We start from the raw sequence: 19,111 nt of genomic DNA on the forward strand, positions 1-19,111 counted from the left end.
AGCCTAGTGGTTAGAGTGTAGAGGCGGCAGGGTAGCCTAGTGGTTAGAGCGTTGGACTAGTAACCGGAAGGTTGCAAGTTCAAATCCCCGAGCTGACAAGGTATAAATCTGTTGTTCTGCCCCTGAACAAGGCAGTTAACCCACTGTTCCTAGGCCGTCATTGTAAATATGAATTTGTTCTTAACTGACTTGCCAAGTTAAATGAAGGTTAAATAAAATTCCATGGATTTTCTTTATTTTTACTATTTTCTACATTATAGAATAATAGTGAAGACATCAAAACTATGAAATAACACATATGGAATCATGTAGTAACCAAAAAAGTGTTAAACAAATCAAAATATATTTTATGTTTGAGATTATTCAAAGTAGCCACCCTTTGCCTTGATGACAGCTTTGCACAATCTTGGCAACAGGAGAAGAACACACAACAGGAGAAGAACACGACAGGAGAAGAACACACGACAGGAGAAGAACACGATAGGAGAAGAACACACAACAGGAGAAGAACACACAACAGGAGAAGAACACACAACAGGAGAAGAACACACGACAGGAGAAGAACACAACAGGAGAAGAACACGACAGGAGAAGAACACACGACAGGAGAAGAACACGACAGGAGAAGAACACACAACAGGAGAAGAACACACAAAACAGTGGAGACCCACAACATACCGAGTCCTCATTGTTTTAGAAAAACTATTTTGGCTTCCATTGTGCGCCGTCCTATGGGACTTCCTGCCAAGGCCGGTTGTGGCACAGCCTGGGAATTAATCCGGGTCTGTAGTAATGTCTTGATTTGATCCTAGACTAGAGGATTGTGTTCTGACTGGTCGAAGCAGAGTTACCCTCTCTATTCCACATCAGTCCTCCTGAAAGATAACACGTCTCCACTTGGCTGATCTCCAGTAAGTTCACTCAACCGCAAAACTTTCCCAGGGTTGGTGTTAGGAGGTGTGTGTGTGTGTGTGTGTACAGGCTGCTACCCCTCACTCCATAAACCCCTCTGTTCACACAGCTCCAATTTTATGGACTCGACCCCCACCCCCCACCCCGACCCCCGTTATCCAAACAAGGAGGTCTGTGTGTCAGCTAAAGCAGAGGCATTTCCTGTTATGTCAGGATATGGAACACATCAGAAAGAGTGTAGAGGGCACCAAGCTCAGCCCTCTCTGTCCCCAGGGTGGTAAAGAGACAGAAACAACAATCATTCAACTCCTCCTCTATGGAGGGTCGACACAGACTCCATGTGACTAATCTCAATGATGTTCTTTTGATTGACAGATAGATAGATAGATAGATAGATAGATAGATAGATAGATAGATAGATAGATAGATAGATAGATAGATAGATAGATAGATAGATAGATAGATAGATAGATAGAGAGATAGATAGAGAGATAGATAGATAGATAGATAGATAGATAGATAGATAGATAGATAGATAGATAGAGAGATAGATAGAGAGAGAGAGAGATAGATAGATAGATAGATAGATAGATAGATAGATAGATAGATAGATAGATAGATAGATAGATAGATAGATAGATAGATAGACAGATAGATAGATTGACAGATCGATAGATAGATAGATAGATAGATAGATAGATAGATAGATAGATAGAGAGATAGATAGATAGATAGATAGATAGATAGATAGATAGATAAAGATACCCGCTAAATTATCAAAATCCAGAAAACAAACATCTAAAAGGAAGTGATTCCCAAATCTTCCATAACAAAGCCATCACCCACAGAGAAGAAACTGTGGAAGAGCAAGCTGGTCCTGGGGCTTAATTCACAAACACAAACAGACCCCACAGAGACCCAGGACAGCAACACAATTACACCCAACCAATTCACGAGAAAACAAAAAGATAATTACTTGACACATTGGAAAGAATTAACAAAAAAACCTGAGCAAACCAGAATGCTATTTGTCTCTAAGCAGAGAGTACACAGTGGCAGAATACCTGTCCACTGTGACTGACCCAAACTTAAGGAAAGCTTTGACTATGTACAGACTCAGTGAGCTATTGAGAAAGGCCACCGAAGGCAGGCATGGCTCTCAAGAGAAGACAGGCTATGTGCTCACTGCCCACAAAATGAGTTGGAAACTGAGCTGCACTTCCTAACCTCCTGCCAAATGTATGACCATATTAGAGAGACATATTTCCCTCAGATTACACAGACACACAAAGAATTCAGAAAAAAAAAACTATTTTGATAAACTCCCATATCTATTGGGTGAAATACCACAGTTTGCCATCAAAGCAGCAATATCTTTGGACCTGTTGCCACGAGAAAACTGCAACCAGTGAAGAAATTGTTTTTATGTTTATTTATTTTCCCTTTAGTACTTTAACTATCTAACTAAAATGTATTTTATTCTTTTGGAACTTTTGTGAGTGTAATGTTTACTGTTAATAAAAAAATATATATATTTCACTTTTGTTTATAATCTATTTACAGTTTTTCTCAATTGCTAAAACACTAAAACCCATTGGCTGAACAAAGTTCTCAGTTGCCTGGACTCATTTAGCTAATTATGCAGTCTGTTGTCGATACCTTAAACCATTTCACATGGTAAAACACAATTTGCAGATCTCACTTAGACTTTTCAGCAAAACTCTAAACACATTCTCATTCCAAATACTTTTAGACTTTTACTCAAGTAGTATTTCACTTTTACTTGAGTCATTCTCTATTAAGGGATCTTTACTTTTACTCAAGTATGACAACTGGGTACTTTTTCTACCAGTGGATGTGTCCAATACTGACCATGTTTTTCTCTCTGTCCTCTGGCCATGTTTTTCTCTCTGTCCTCTGGCCATGTTTTTCTCTCTGTCCTCTGATCATATTTTTCTCTCTGTCCTCTGGCCATGTTTTTCTCTCTGTCCTCTGATCATGTTTTTCTCTCTGTCCTCTGGTCATGTTTTTCTCTCTGTCCTCTGACCATGTTTTTCTCTCTGTCCTCTGATCATGTTTTTCTCTCTGTCCTCTGATCATGTTTTTCTCTCTGTCCTCTGGCCATGTTTTTCTCTCTGTCCTCTGATCATGTTTTTCTCTCTGTCCTCTGATCATGTTTTTCTCTCTGTCCTCTGGCCATGTTTTTCTCTCTGTCCTCTGGTCATGTTTTTCTCTCTGTCCTCTGGCCATGTTTTTCTCTCTGTCCTCTGGCCATGTTTTTCTCTCTGTCCTCTGGCCATGTTTTTCTCTCTGTCCTCTGATCATATTTTTCTCTCTGTCCTCTCCTCCTCAGGGCCAGCTGTCCCAGGCCCTCAACATCCTGTCGGACCGAGCTACAGAAGCCAAAGAGTTCCTGGTTCAGCTGAGGAACATGGTGCAGCACATCCAGGTACACACTGTACTGCCTACACTGTCATAGTGTACATCACAAATGGCACCCTATTCCCTATTAAAGTGCACTACTTTCATCAGTGCCTATCAGTCTGTCCAAAAGTAGTGCCCTATATAGGGAATAGGGTGCCATTTGGGACGCAAGCCAAGTCGCTCCTCTCGCCGTTACAAGCATCTCCCCCCTACTCCCATAGCCACTCATAGCCCCTCCCACATGCCGTCCTAAACCCCTCCTACACGTTCACCCAGCCATAGCCCCTCCCACATGCCATCCTAAACCCCTCCTACACGTTCACCCAGCCATAGCTCCTCCCCTCATGTAATCTTTTAGGAACTGTAGCTTACTGACACGTACAGAACATTTAACCTGTGAACTTTGCCTCAAGAGTCACCCGGCAACAACAGATAGATATAGTCTGGTGACACTCTGATACAGATAGATATAGTATGGTGACACTCTGATACAGATAGATATAGTATGGTGACACTCTGATACAGATAGATATAGTATGGTGATACTGATACAGATAGATATAGTATGGTGACACTCTGATACAGATAGATATAGTATGGTGACACTCTGATACAGATAGATATAGTATGGTGATACTATTGATGATACAGATAGATATAGTATGGTGACACTCTGATGCAGATAGATATAGTATGGTGACACTCTGATACAGATAGATATAGCATGGTGATACTCTGATACAGATAGATATAGTATGGTGACACTCTGATGCAGATAGATATAGTATGGTGACACTCTGATACAGATAGATATAGCATGGTGACACTCTGATACAGATAGTATGGTGATACTGATACAGATAGATATAGTATGGTGATACTCTGATACAGATAGTATGGTGACACTCTGATACAGATAGATATAGTATGGTGACACTCTGATACAGATAGATATAGTATGGTGACACTCTGATACAGATAGATATAGTATGGTGATACTCTGATACAGATAGTATGGTGACACTCTGATACAGATAGTATGGTGACACTGATACAGATAGATATAGTATGGTGACACTTTGATACCGATAGTATGGTGACACTCTGATACAGATAGTATGGTGACACTCTGATACAGATAGTATGGTGACACTCTGATACAGATAGTATGGTGACACTCTGATACAGATAGTATGGTGACACTCTGATACAGATAGATATAGTATGGTGATACTCTGATACAGATAGTATGGTGACACTCTGATACAAATAGTATGGTGACACTCTGATACAGATAGATATAGTATGGTGACACTCTGATACAGATAGTATGGTGACACTCTGATACAGATAGTATGGTGACACTCTGATACAGATAGTATGGTGACACTCTGATACAGATAGATATATTATGGTGACACTCTGATACAGATAGTATGGTGATACTGATACAGATAGATATAGTATGGTGACACTCTGATACAGATAGATATAGTATGGTGACACTCTGATACAGATAGATATAGTATGGTGACACTCTGATACAGATAGATATAGCATGGTGATACTCTGATACAGATAGATATAGCATGGTGATACTCTGATACAGATAGATATAGTATGGTGACACTCTGATACAGATAGATATAGTCTGGTGACACTCTGATACAGATAGATATAGTATGGTGACACTCTGATACAGATAGATATAGTATGGTGACACTCTGATACAGATAGATATAGTATGGTGACACTCTGATACAGATAGATATAGCATGGTGATACTCTGATACAGATAGATATAGTATGGTGACACTCTGATACAGATAGATATAGTATGGTGACACTCTGATACAGATAGATATAGTATGGTGACACTCTGATACAGATAGATATAGTATGGTGATACTGATACAGATAGATATAGTATGGTGACACTCTGATGCAGATAGATATAGTATGGTGACACTCTGATACAGATAGATATAGTATGGTGACACTCTGATACAGATAGATATAGTATGGTGACACTCTGATACAGATAGATATAGTATGGTGATACTCTGATACAGATAGATATAGTATGGTGATACTCTGATACAGATAGATATAGTATGGTGATACTCTGATACAGATTGAGTTAAGCTGCTGGCCAGACAACAGGGTGGGAAGAGATTATAGAAATAGAATGAGTAGAACGAGGGTCCTCGTTCAGGTCAATGATGTCATAACTGTTGGACCTTCTGGTGGCCATTTTGACTGTCCTCCTAGGAGTAAAGCATTATTTTTCTATCAGTCAGATCAGATGTCCAAGCTGATTGCTTTTCTTGTCACACAGCCCACTGATGGTCCAGGGAGACCCTTACTCGTGACTTCAGGGTGGGGAACGCTGAAGGTGAGGAGGAGGAGGAGGAGGAGGAGGAGGAGGAGGAGGAGGAGAGGAATTGGGTTTGGTGGCCATAATTGAGGTTAATACTATATAATAATACACACCGTAGAACACTGTAGAACACTGTAGAACACCGTAGAACACTGTAAAACACTGTAGAACACTGTAGAACACTGTAGAACAACGTAAAACACTGAGGAACACTGTAGAACACTGTAGAACACCGTAGAACACTGAGGAACACTGTAGAACACTGAGGAACACTGTAGAACACTGAGGAACACTGTAGAACACTGAGGAACACTGTAGAACACTGTAGAACACTGAGGAACACTGTAGAACACCGTAGAACACAGTAAAACACTGAGGAACACTGTAGAACACTGAGGAACACCGTAGAACACTGAGGAACACTGTAGAACACTGTAGAACACTGAGGAACACTGTAGAACACTGTAGAACACTGAGGAACACCGTAGAACACAGAGGAACACCGTAGAACACCGTAGAACACCGTATAACACTGTAGAACACCGTAGAACACCGTAAAACACTGTAGAACACTGTAGAACACCGTAGAACACCGTAAAACACTGAGGAACACTGTAGAACACTGAGGAACACCGTTGAACACCGTAGAACACTGTAGAACACTGTAGAACACAGTAGAACACTGTAGAACACTGTAGAACACCGTAAAACACGGAGGAACACTGTAGAACACTGAGGAACACCGTAGAACACTGAGGAACACTGTAGAACACTGTAGAACACCGTAGAACACTGAGGAACACCGTAGAACACTGAGGAACACTATAGAACACCGTAGAACACTGAGGAACACTGTAGAACACCGTAGAACACGTATTCAACTGGTGGTGGTTCCTTTTACCTTGATGGAACCAGTAGATCTCAATGACGTCTCAAAACGTGTTTCACTTGTTTCTTCCATCTGTTCAACAGAACATCTGGTTAACATGAGGTGTCATTACAAACAGTCTTCAGATAGTCTCTAAAAAACTACAAACAGTCTTCAGATAGTCTCTAAAAACTACAAAGAGTCTTTAGATAGTCTCTAAAAACTACAAATAGTTTTTCATATAGTCTCTGAAATCTACAAAGAGTCTTCAGATAGTCTCTAAAACTACAGTCTTTAGATAGTCTCTAAAAACTACAGTCTTCAGATAGTCTCTAAAAACTACAGTCTTCAGATAGTCTCTAAAAACTACAGTCTTCAGATAGTCTCTAAAAACCACAAAGAGTCTTCAGATAGTCTCTAAAAACTACAAATAGTTTTTCAGATAGTCTCTAAAAACAACTCATATTTTTTCATTTAGTCTCTAAAAACTACAAATAGTTTTTCATTTCGTCTCTAAAAACTACAAATAGTCTCCAAAGACTACCAATAGTCTCCCCATGACTGTTCCTTTCCCAGTAGTCTGCCATCGTTCCCCCACTCCTATTTAAATGTCGTCAACATGGCAGTCTGCCTCTGGTCTGGCATCACAGTTAACCGTGATCTCCACCATGTTGTCAGTGCTTCCTTTTCTATTAGTGTTTTTCAGTGATCAGTCACCGTATGTATCAAGCTGCTCTAGGATCAGCTGCCCTCTTGTCCATGTAATCTTATCTTACTGTGACTAAAAAAAAGGTAGAACTGATCCTAAATCAGCACTCTTACTAGGAGACGCTTGATTACATACCTCCTCACATTTTCTGTCCGTCTGGAGCCTGTTTTCTAAACATAGGAATGATGCATATTATTTCTAATGCCTGTTTTGATGCTTTCATCAAAGTCTATCCACACTGCCTTGTGTCCCAGCTGTCTGTCTGTCTCTGCCTATCTGTCTATCTTTCTTTATATCTGTCTGTCTGTCTGTCTGTCTGTCTGTCTGTCTGTCTGTCTGTCTGTCTGTCTGTCTGTCTCTGCCTATCTGTCTATCTTTCTTTATATCTGTCTGTCTAACTGTCTGTCTGTCCTGCAGGAGAACGGCGTGGAGTTCGAAGCCTGTCTGGTGGCGCAGTGTGACGCCCTCATTGATGCCCTGAACCGACGCAAGGCCCAGCTGCTGACCCGCGTCAACAACGAACATGAGCACAAGCTGAAGGTGAGACGCCATTTTGGATCAAGCCCAGGGGACTTCCTGCCTGCGGGGTAGCAATTATAAATGAATGAATGAATGAATACTAAATAGGCAGAGTTATGCATAAGATGAAGGTGATCTTGGCTGAGTCCCAATTCTCCACACTTTTTTCCCAAAAGTGTGCTTATACACTCCACGGCATAAGATTTAAAAGTATATGATTGTTGTAAGCATTGGCTACGTGCAAGAACGTGTGCGAGTGTGTGGAGACTCCGGCTGCAGCCCTGAGCTGCTATGCAGGACCATCTTGGCTCACTTGACGTATTAACCATTGCTCCTTGGGAAGGTCATAGGTTACCCACAAACTTCGTCCAGCGTTGTGTGGTTTTCCTTCTTCTTTCAGGACTCAGGGGTGCAAACCTACCAGAAAGTTCCGTCGTGAATATCAAACAGACAGAATTATGCATTCATGTATTTATTCTTTATTTATTATTTATTTAAATCTCTCTCTCTCTGTTTCTCTGTCTCTCTGTCTCTCTCTCTCTCTCTCTCTCTCTCTCTCTCTGTCTCTCTCTCTCTCTGTCTCTCTCTCTCTCTCTCTGTCTCTCTCTCTCTGTCTCTCCGTCTCTCCGTCTCTCTCTCTCTGTCTCTCTCTCTCTCTCTCTGTCTCTCTCTCTCTCTGTCTCTCTCTCTCTCTCTCTGTCTCTCTCTCTCTGTCTCTCCGTCTCTCCGTCTCTCTCTCTCTCTCTCTCTCTCTCTCTCTCTCTGTCTCTCTCTCTCTCTGTCTCTCTCTCTCTCTCTCTGTCTCTCTCTCTCTGTCTCTCCGTCTCTCCGTCTCTCCGTCTCTCTCTCTCTGTCTCTCTCTCTGTCTCTCTGTCTCTCTCTCTCTCTGTCTCTCTCTCTCTCTCTCTCTCTCTCTCTCTCTCTCTCTCTCTCTCTCTCTCTGTCTCTCTGTCTCTCTCTCTCTCTCTCTCTCTCTCTCTGTCTCTCTCTGTCTCTCTCTGTCTCTCTCTCTCTCTCTCTCTCTCTCTCTCTCTCTCTCTCTGTCTCTCTCTCTCTCTCTCTCTCAATTCAATTCAAGGGGCTTTATTGGCATGGGAAACGTGTTAACATTGCCAAAGCAAGTGAAGTAGATAACAAACAAAAGTGAAATAAACAATAAAAATTAACAGTAAACATTACACTCACAGAAGTTCCTAAAGAATAAAGACATTTCAAATGTCCCTCTCTCTCTCTCTCTCTCTCTCTCTCTCTCTCTCTTTCTCTCTCTCTCTCTCTCTCTCTCTCTCTCTCTCTCTCTCTCTCTCACTGTCTCTCTCTCTCGCTCTCTCTCTGTCTCTCTCTGTCTCTCTCTTTGTCTCTCTTTGTCTTTTGCTCTTTGCTCTCCCTCGCCCTCTGCTCCCTCTGCTCCCTCTCCCTCTCTCTCTCACACACACCAAGCCTGTTCCTCTCCTCTAGTCCTTGAGACAGTATCGTTCGGTGACACCAGAGGCAACCATCTCCATGACAACCAGGACATAGCGACGTGCAGAGCTTGTTATTTATTTAAGCAGTGTGTGAAGGCGTGAAGCCCTCAATAACATAATGGCTACTTCTCAAATGACAGTCAAAAGACTGTCATTAAAGATGGAGACAGGCAGAGAGAGAATAGGCAGTTTTTACTGGCACCGGCGGTCCCCCCTCCTTCTCCATTCATCTCCTCTCCTCCCTTCTCCTCCATTCCCTCCTCCTCCACTCCTCACCTCTCCTCCACTCTTCTCCTCTCCTCCCTGCTCCTCCCCTCTTCTCCCGTCCTCCTCTTCCTCCTCCACTCTTCTCCTCTCCTCCCTCCTCTTCCTCCCTCCTCCTCTACTCTTCTCCTCTCCTCCCTGCTCCTCCCCTCTTCTCATCTCCTCTCCTCCCGTCCTCCTCTTCCTCCTCTACTCTTCTCCTCTACTCCTTCTCCTCCTCCCCTGTGGCCATCAACACTAGACTACTAGCCGTTCCCTCTCTCCTCTCACCCAGTCCCAGTCCTCTCACCCAGTGTTACAGAGGGAATGGGACGCAGTCAGAGAGTAGCTGGACGGTGGGATGCAGCCAAAGAGAAGCTGGACAGTGGGACGCAGTCAGAGAGTAGCTGGACAGTGGGACGCAGTCAGAGAGTAGCTGGACGGTGGGATGCAGCCAGAGAGTAGCTGGACGGTGGGACGCAGCCAGAGAGTAGCTGGACGGTGGGACGCAGCCAGAGAGTAGCTGGACGGTGGGACGCAGCCAGAGAGTAGCTGGACGGTGGGAAGCAGCCAGAGCGTGGGAAACAGCCAGAGAGTAGCTGGACGGTGGGAAGCAGCCAGAGAGTAGCTGGACGGTGGGACGCAGTCAGAGAGTAGCTGGACGGTGGGAAGCAGCCAGAGAGTAGCTGGATGGTGGGAAGCAGCCAGAGAGTAGCTGGACGGTGGGACGCAGTCAGAGAGTAGCTGGACGGTGGGAAGCAGCCAGAGAGTAGCTGGACGGTGGGACGCAGTCAGAGAGTAGCTGGACGGTGGGACGCAGTCAGAGAGTAGCTGGATGGTGGGAAGCAGCCAGAGAGTAGCTGGACGGTGGGACGCAGCCAGAGAGTAGCTGGACGGTGGGACGCAGTCAGAGAGTAGCTGGATGGTGGGAAGCAGTCAGAGAGTAGCTGGACGGTGGGAAGCAGCCAGAGAGTAGCTGGACGGTGGGACGCAGCCAGAGAGTAGCTGGACGGAATTACAGAAAACCCACAGAACTGGAAATGGAGGTCCAACGTTATACACCTTCTGAGTGTTTATCAATACGTTGAGAAGGAAAAGCAATGTCATGATGAGTAGACTCTCTTTATTGGTAAACAGACTGCACTGCCCACTGGGTACTGCAGCAGTGACATAGCAATTACAACAGAGAGAGAGAGAGAGAGAGAGAGGGAAAACAGAAAGCTGTTCAGTAGGGGGGGGGGGGGAGGAGAGGAGAGGGAGGGGTGAGTAGTGGGGGGGGAGAGGAGAGGAGAGGAGAAGGAGGGGTGAGTAGGGTGGTGTGGGGGAGAGGGAGGGCTGAGTAGTGGGGTGGAAGAGGGAGGGGTGAGTAGTGGGGTGGGGTGGGGTGAAGAGGGAGGGGTGGGGGGAGGGGTGGGGGGAAGAGGGAGGGGTGAGTAGTGGGGTGGGGGGGAAGAGGGAGGAGTGAGTAGTGGGGTGAGGGGAAGACGGAGGGGTGAGTAGTGGGGTGAGGGGAAGACGGAGGGGTGAGTAGTGGGGTGAGGGGAAGACGGAGTAGTGGGGTGGGGGGGGGGGGAAGAGAGATTATTAAAGTTTGTCTGTTAAACAGAGAGCCGATTGTCAGCAGTGAGAAGAGAAGCACCTCTTGGAGTAGTGCCAGTCCTCTGCAGGGGAGTGGATGGATCCAGACTCTGACACCACACACACAGTGCGTTTGGGTGTTCGTGTGCATGCGTGTGATGATTACATAGCAGTATACCCATAGAGATCCTATTCAATTACTATGTCATAATCCCTCCTAGTTCCAGAACGGGGTGAAAATGGCAGCCATCTTGGTCAGGGAGAAATCCAAACCAGTCTAATTGGAATGAATGGCAGTAGAGGGATAATCCTCATTTTACTTAAACTGGAGAACAATAAGGCATGTGAAATATCAGAAATTGAGTAACACAATTATTGTCAACCTAAAATAGTGTCATATAATTAATTATAAATACAGTTTAGGATAATACAGGTTTAAGACCAATTTTCTGTATAAATAGCCTCTAAAATATATGTCCTACAGTATGTAGCAACATTTGAAATGTATATTTTTTTACAAAATTAGAGAGCTACAACGTTGTATATCATACACTGCAGTTGAGGAACAATGAGAATGTAATTCTGCTTTGAAAGATGAATGTGAAAGTTTTGGTAGACCTACCGGAGAGCTCTTCTTTGTCCACACCCATTCAGCAGAATCGTTCACACCCTCTTAAGCTTTAGCCCCACCCATTCAGCAGAATCGTTCACACCCTCTTAAGCTTTAGCCACACCCATTCAGCAGAATCGTTCACACCCTCTTAAGCTTTAGCCCCACCCATTCAGCAGAATCGTTCACACCCTGTTAAGCTCTAGCCACACCCATTCAGCAGAATCGTTCACACCCTCTTAAGCTTTAGCCCCACCCATTCAGCAGAATCGTTCACACCCTCTTAAGCTTTAGCCACACCCATTCAGCAGAATCGTTCACACCCCTTTAAGGATTCACAGTGTATTAAACAACCAAAGCTTTCAAGACTAAAAGTGATGAAAGTCGTGGCAAAAAGTAGTCGTAAAAATGAACTTTATCTAGTCCTTGGCCTACATCCTAATCTGACTTTGGTGCAGGTCATGTTGTTCTTCACATTACTGTCTCTGGTAAACATACTATATCAAATACAATCTAAGTTTGTTTGTCGCATGCACAGGACACAGAAGGTGTAAATGGTACAGTGAAATGGTTACTGTCATAGTGGAGTCTTTTGTTTTCGACATGTAGCTAAATAGCTAGCTAAACAATGAACCATTATCCCAACTCTAATCCCACGTTCAAATCAGCTAGGATCTCAAACTGGGAAAAATCAATTTCAACGGTCATCCAACTCGGAATTCCAACTCGGGCCCCTTTCTAGAGCTCCTACACAGATCATACATGTAACGTTAGCTAGCGAGCCAGCCAGCTAACGTTAGCTATACACAGATCATACATGTAAGTTAGCTAGCGAGCCAGCCAGCTAACGTTAGCTATACACAGATCATACATGTAACGTTAGATAGCGAGCCAGCCAGCTAACGTTAGCTATACACAGATCAGACATGTAACGTTAGCTAGCGAGCCAGCCAGCTAACTTTAGCTATACACAGATCAGACATGTAACGTTAGATAGCGAGCCAACCAGTTAACATTAGCTATACACAGATCAGACATGTAACGTTAGATAGCGAGCCAACCAGTTAACATTAGCTAGCTAGTTAACAGTACAGCTTTAACTTGCAATGAAAACGACTTTCTGACAAAATTTGTGTTTTATACAACAGCCTTCTTTCTGTGTTCTCTTTTCGGGCTCTTTCTGCATTTGGCAATCATCTCTCTGCTTCCACTGGGCATTCCACTGGGCATTCCACTGGGCATTCCACTGGGCATTCCACTGGGCATTCCACGGATTTCAAAACTCAGTCAACCTCTTCTGTGACAAAGACACCGTTTCTCCCCCACCATTGTCATCAGAAGACACAACGATGTCTGGTTCTAAGAAAATGTTTTTACGTAAATCGGGGATTTTCACATTGTCTGATTCATTTTCAGAGCCCGAGAGAGTAAGCACGGCACAGTCATTCTCCAGTGTCACGCCCTGACCTGCTGAGTATGGTTCCCAATCAGAGGCAGCTGTCTATCGTTGTCTCTGATTGGGGATCATATATAAGTGGTCATTTTCCTTTTGGGTTTTGTGGGATCTTGTTTTCTGTATAGTTTGTTTAGCCTTACAGAACTGTGCGCTTTCGTTTTTGTTGTTGTTATTTTGCTTTCGGTGTCATCAATAAATTGAACGATGTACGCCTACCACGCTGCACCTTGGTCAAGGTCATTCCACAAACGAGAGCCGTATCATCCAGAAAGTAGCCTATCACAACGTTTTCCCACTGAACTGTCAGGAAGTGGATGAGCAGCATGTGGCTGGAGTCTTTGTGAGAGAGAAAATATAGTGTTTTGGAGGTTTATTTGATTCATCGAGTTCTAAACTGCCTCTGGAAGCAACATCAGCACAAGAACTGTTTGTCTGGGTCTTCCTGCTTTGTATTGATAAAGTGGAGAACTCGTTACGCTGTCAACGCTGTAGGAGTTGTATATACCTTGCCCTGTTTCGGGATGAAGTCGAACACCCTGACCTTCAGGGCGACAATTGCCTGCTCACGGAGGGCTACAGAGAAGAAGTCACTATGCTGGACATACAAATAGCTGAGGCTACTGGGAAAGCCAAGACCTGCGATTTTCGTTTTCCTCTACTTCGAGGGTTGTGCATCGCGCTGGGCTGATGAGTCTCACCTTCAGGCAGGCTATCTTTGGTGGACTGGCCGCTGCTCGGAAGTGATCGCTCACCGACGGAGAATGGCGTTGGCAGGACCTTTGTTGCTGAATCGCAGGATGATTCTCTCCTGGCCGGACAGGGAGACACGTCACACCGTTCATCGCCGAAGTCGATAGCGGCGGCGTCCTCCACTTTCTGAGCCTCCTGCAGTCACGGGATTCATGAATGGGTTGCCGACATCAAATAACTTTGCTGCTCTGGAGCCTGATGTCCCACCTTCTCATGGAGAGTCGGAGGTTCCTTCCTTAACGTTATGATGGTATCGCCGGGGTCTAAGGTGGGTTCTGCTTCACCGGGTCTACGGTGGGCTCTGATATTCCTGTCATTTAGAGGAGAGGAGTTAGAGTTAGAGGAGTCTGCTCCCCCCAGTAGATCTATCGAGTTAGAGGAGCCCCTGATTGGGGTTAAGGTTGGGCTGAGGGCTCCGGCTCGAAATGAATAACAGCCATCAACCATTATTATGGGAAGCTCCATGGTTAGATCGGTGGAAGTCCGAATTACCCGTACCCTTTGTTTTCCTGGGTATTGGAGTTATCAGAAGTCATGCCCACCATCAAGAAACAGATTCCTGATCTGAAAACAGTTATGTCCTTCGTTGACAATTTTGACTCCTTCTGGAATAGGCCTGGCTACTTTGTGGAAGACGGAATTCCCCTGGGTGAAAATGGCTCCCGGCTGTTGTCATCAAACATTAGAAAGGTTCTTGGTCAACTAAATTGATGTGAGGACAATATTAGCATTACATGTAAGTCAGTTTTCACCATCTACTCTTTGGTCTCTATGAGAGTTACACATGTTGTATCTGAAAGTGGTGACATGCCAAATGGTGCTAACTGGAGAAAAGTCATTGCTATTCCTACTTTGTTTTATTTTCCTAATAGCTATAATCCAATATTTGAATCTCCTGTTGTTCTGAAATCTCAAAGTAATCTGACTTGTATTGAAAACTCTGTGTGATTTTAAATGCAGAAAAGGTTTGACATTTTTACATCTTAACAGTTGTAGTTTATTACCTAAAATGGATCATGTCAAGATCTGGGTCTCTCATCCCTGATGTTTTTATTCCATCTGAAACCTGAGGTTACAATGTGTTTCGGGCTGGTAGGAAAGGCAAAGGTGGTGGTGTTGCTATTTACACAAGGAATCTTCTTTCTGTGTCTCTGTTAAAGGCTACCTCCATTACTAAACAATTTGAATTGTTGGCTTTAAGTCTTCAGTTGGGTTCAAACTAAAAAATAACAGTTATAGGAATCGCCCGCCCTCCGCCAAGAAGTTTGTACTAAACAAACTCACTGATTTAATTGCCGTTTTTACTCCCCCAGAGGTGTTGATCGCTGGAGATTTTAATCTTGCATGGGGGAACGCAAGATGCTGACTGTTTAAAGGATATCTGTACTAATCTAAATTTGACCCAGCTGGTTACAAAGCCTACTCGTCCAAACTTAAAGGACCCTAAGAAATCGACTTTGATTGACAAATATGCTGGGAGTGGGGTAATTGCTTTGGATATTAGTGACCGCTGTCCCATGCCTAGATCCAAACCTCGTTTTATCAACAAGAGGAATTTTAAACATTTCAATGAACAGGCCTTTTTTTGTGACCTTTATTTTGGTGACTTTGATTGTATTGCATCTATACTTGACCCAGAGTTGGCTCTGAACCACTTCTCAAATGTTTTCAATTGTATTGTAGATAAACATGCCCCCTTTAAAATAGGTCTTGCCATTGGTTCAGGCCAAAGCTATCTGAAATCATACACAACAGAGATGCTGCCAGGGCCAAAGCTATCTGAAATCATACACAACAGAGATGCTGCCAGGGCCAAAGCTATCTGAAATCATACACAACAGAGATGCTGCCAGGGCCAAAGCTAGATTCAAAGACTCGAGCCCAGACTCGGGCCCAGACTGGGGCCCAGACTTTCAGGCGATTTGAGAAATGTGTGAGGAAAAAGGGGGAGGCTTGCAAGCCGAAGAACACCATCCCAACATGGAATGCCAATTAGAATACATTTTTCCCCACAAAAGGGCATTATTACAGAAGGAAATGCTCCTCAGTTTCATCAGCTGTCTGTGTGGCTGTTCTCTGACGATGTGGAGGTCCTGGGTTGGCGTAGTTACACGTGGTCTGTTGTTGTGAGGCCGGTTGGACGTACTGGCAACAGCTCTGGTGGATATTCCTGCAGTTAGCATGCCAATTGTACGGTCCCTCAAAACTTGAGGAATCTGTGGCATGGCGTTGTGTGACAATACTGGACATTTTAGAGTGTCTTTTTATTGTTCCCAGCACAAGGTGCACCTGTGTAATGATCATGCTGTTTAATCATCTTGTTGACATGCCACACCTGTCAGGTGGATGGATTATCTTACCTGGATTTCTGCATAAATTGGTCCTAAAATTTGATCTGATCTTCATCTTAGTCACAACAATAGACAAACACAGTGTGCTTAAACTACTAACACACAAATGATTGTATTTGTCTTGTCTATATTGAATACATCATTTAAACATTCACAGTGTAGGTTGGAAAAAGTACGTGAACCCCCCTAGGTTAATGACTTCTCCAAAAGCGAATTGAAGTCAGGAGTCAGACTGCAAGAGCACAGAACAGAATGCTCAATGAGGTTAAGAAGAATCCTAGAGTGTCAGCTAAATTTAGAATTTATTAGTATTATTAATTACCTGGATTTCTGCATACATTGGTCATTTCTGCATACAGTGGTCATTTCTGCATACATTGGTCATTTCTGCATAAATTGGTCATAATATGTTATCTGATCTTCATCTAGGTCACAACAATAGACAAACACAGTCTGCTTAAACTAGTAACACACAGACAATTATACATTTCCATGTCTTTATTGAACACACCGTGTGAACATTCACAGTGCAGGGTGGGAAAAGTAGGTGAACCCTTGGATTTAATAACTGGTTGACCCTCCTTTGGCAGCAATAACCTCAACCAAATGTTTTCTGTAGTTGCAGATCAGACCTGTAACAACAGTCTGGAGGAGATTTGGACCGTTCCTCTTTACAAAACTGTTGCTTCCTAAGATTCTGGGTTCTTTTACTGAAGACTCCAGAGCGTACTGATAATAAACAGAACAGATGTATTTAATGTTCTCCGTAACACATTACAGTCGACTTCTCACTACAGTGTCTTCAGCCCAACCCCCTCTACTCTCTACAGTGTCTTCAGCCCAACCCCCTCTACTCTCTACAGTATCTTCAGCCCAACCCCCTCTACTCTCTACAGTGTCTTCAGCCCAACCCCCTCTACTCTCTACAGTGTCTTCAGCCCAACCCCCTCTACTCTCTACAGTATCTTCAGCCCAACCCCCTCTACTCTCTACAGTGTCTTCAGCCCAACCCCCTCTACTCTCTACAGTGTCTTCAGCCCAACCCCCTCTACTCTCTACAGTGTCTTCAGCCCAACCCCCTCTACTCTCTACAGTGTCTTCAGCCCAACCCCCTCTACTCTCTACAGTGTCTTCAGCCCAACCCCCTCTACTCTCTACAGTGTCTTCAGCCCAACCCCCTCTACTCTCTACAGTGTCTTCAGCCCAACCCGCTCTACTCTCTACAGTGTCTTCAGCCCAACCCCCTCTACTCTCTACAGTGTCTTCAGCCCAACCCCCTCTACTCTCTACAGTGTCTTCAGCCCAACCCCCTCTACTCTCTACAGTGTCTTCAGCCCAACCCCCTCTACTCTCTACAGTGTCTTCAGCCCAACCCCCTCTACTCTCTACAGTATCTTCAGCCCAACCCCCTCTACTCTCTACAGTGTCTTCAGCCCAACCCCCTCTACTCTCTACAGTGTCTTCAGCCCAACCCCCTCTACTCTCTACAGTATCTTCAGCCCAACCCCCTCTACTCTCTACAGTGTCTTCAGCCCAACCCCCTCTACTCTCTACAGTGTCTTCAGCCCAACCCCCTCTACTCTCTACAGTGTCTTCAGCCCAACCCCTCTACTCTCTACAGTGTCTTCAGCCCAACCCCCTCTACTCTCTACAGTGTCTTCAGCCCAACCCCCTCTACTCTCTACAGTGTCTTCAGCCCAACCCCCTCTACTCTCTACAGTGTCTTCAGCCCAACCCCCTCTACTCTCTACAGTGTCTTCAGCCCAACCCCCTCTACTCTCTACAGTGTCTTCAGCCCAACCCGCTCTACTCTCTACAGTGTCTTCAGCCCAACCCCCTCTACTCTCTACAGTGTCTTCAGCCCAACCCCCTCTACTCTCTACAGTGTCTTCAGCCCAACCCCCTCTACTCTCTACAGTGTCTTCAGCCCAACCCCCTCTACTCTCTACAGTGTCTTCAGCCCAACCCCCTCTACTCTCTACAGTATCTTCAGCCCAACCCCCTCTACTCTCTACAGTGTCTTCAGCCCAACCCCCTCTACTCTCTACAGTGTCTTCAGCCCAACCCCCTCTACTCTCTACAGTATCTTCAGCCCAACCCCCTCTACTCTCTACAGTGTCTTCAGCCCAACCCCCTCTACTCTCTACAGTGTCTTCAGCCCAACCCCCTCTACTCTCTACAGTGTCTTCAGCCCAACCCCCTCTACTCTCTACAGTGTCTTCAGCCCAACCCCCTCTACTCTCTACAGTGTCTTCAGCCCAACCCCCTCTACTCTCTACAGTGTCTTCAGCCCAACCCCCTCTACTCTCTACAGTGTCTTCAGCCCAACCCCCTCTACTCTCTACAGTGTCTTCAGCCCAACCCCCTCTACTCTCTACAGTGTCTTCAGCCCAACCCGCTCTACTCTCTACAGTGTCTTCAGCCCAACCCCCTCTACTCTCTACAGTGTCTTCAGCCCAACCCCCTCTACTCTCTACAGTGTCTTCAGCCCAACCCCCTCTACTCTCTACAGTGTCTTCAGCCCAACCCCCTCTACTCTCTACAGTGTCTTCAGCCCAACCCCCTCTACTCTCTACAGTGTCTTCAGCCCAACCCCCTCTACTCTCTACAGTATCTTCAGCCCAACCCCCTCTACTCTCTACAGTGTCTTCAGCCCAACTCTCCAACACATCATTGAACTTTGACCTCCCTTTCATCTCGTAATCCAATCACTTCAATGCAAGAACGGAAGCCCCATTGTCATATGTTAATTCAAATAACTCAACCCCCTGTATACAAATCCCATTGGCTATTTGCAACCATTTTACATCTAAACTCATGAACATATAATACATTCCTCAATACACCA

General features: G+C 44.7%; 1 protein-coding gene across 2 annotated transcripts in view; it reads left to right on the forward strand.

Moving 5' to 3' along the window:
• LOC139374390 (tripartite motif containing 9) overlaps positions 1-19,111 on the forward strand; it is a 92,620-nt gene that overhangs the window by 39,089 nt on the left and 34,420 nt on the right. Inside the window, exons 2-4 of one of the 2 annotated variants that reach the window (XM_071115437.1) lie at positions 3,266-3,361; positions 5,675-5,731; positions 7,711-7,833. In XM_071115437.1, the coding sequence (XP_070971538.1) occupies positions 3,266-3,361; positions 5,675-5,731; positions 7,711-7,833 (276 nt within the window). The remainder of the gene's footprint in view (positions 1-3,265; positions 3,362-5,674; positions 5,732-7,710; positions 7,834-19,111) is intronic. The other variant, XM_071115438.1, reaches the window with a different exon arrangement.

The sequence above is a fragment of the Oncorhynchus clarkii genome, chromosome 19 (genome assembly GCF_045791955.1).
Source record: "Oncorhynchus clarkii lewisi isolate Uvic-CL-2024 chromosome 19, UVic_Ocla_1.0, whole genome shotgun sequence".
In the NCBI taxonomy this organism is placed as follows: domain Eukaryota; kingdom Metazoa; phylum Chordata; class Actinopteri; order Salmoniformes; family Salmonidae; genus Oncorhynchus; species Oncorhynchus clarkii.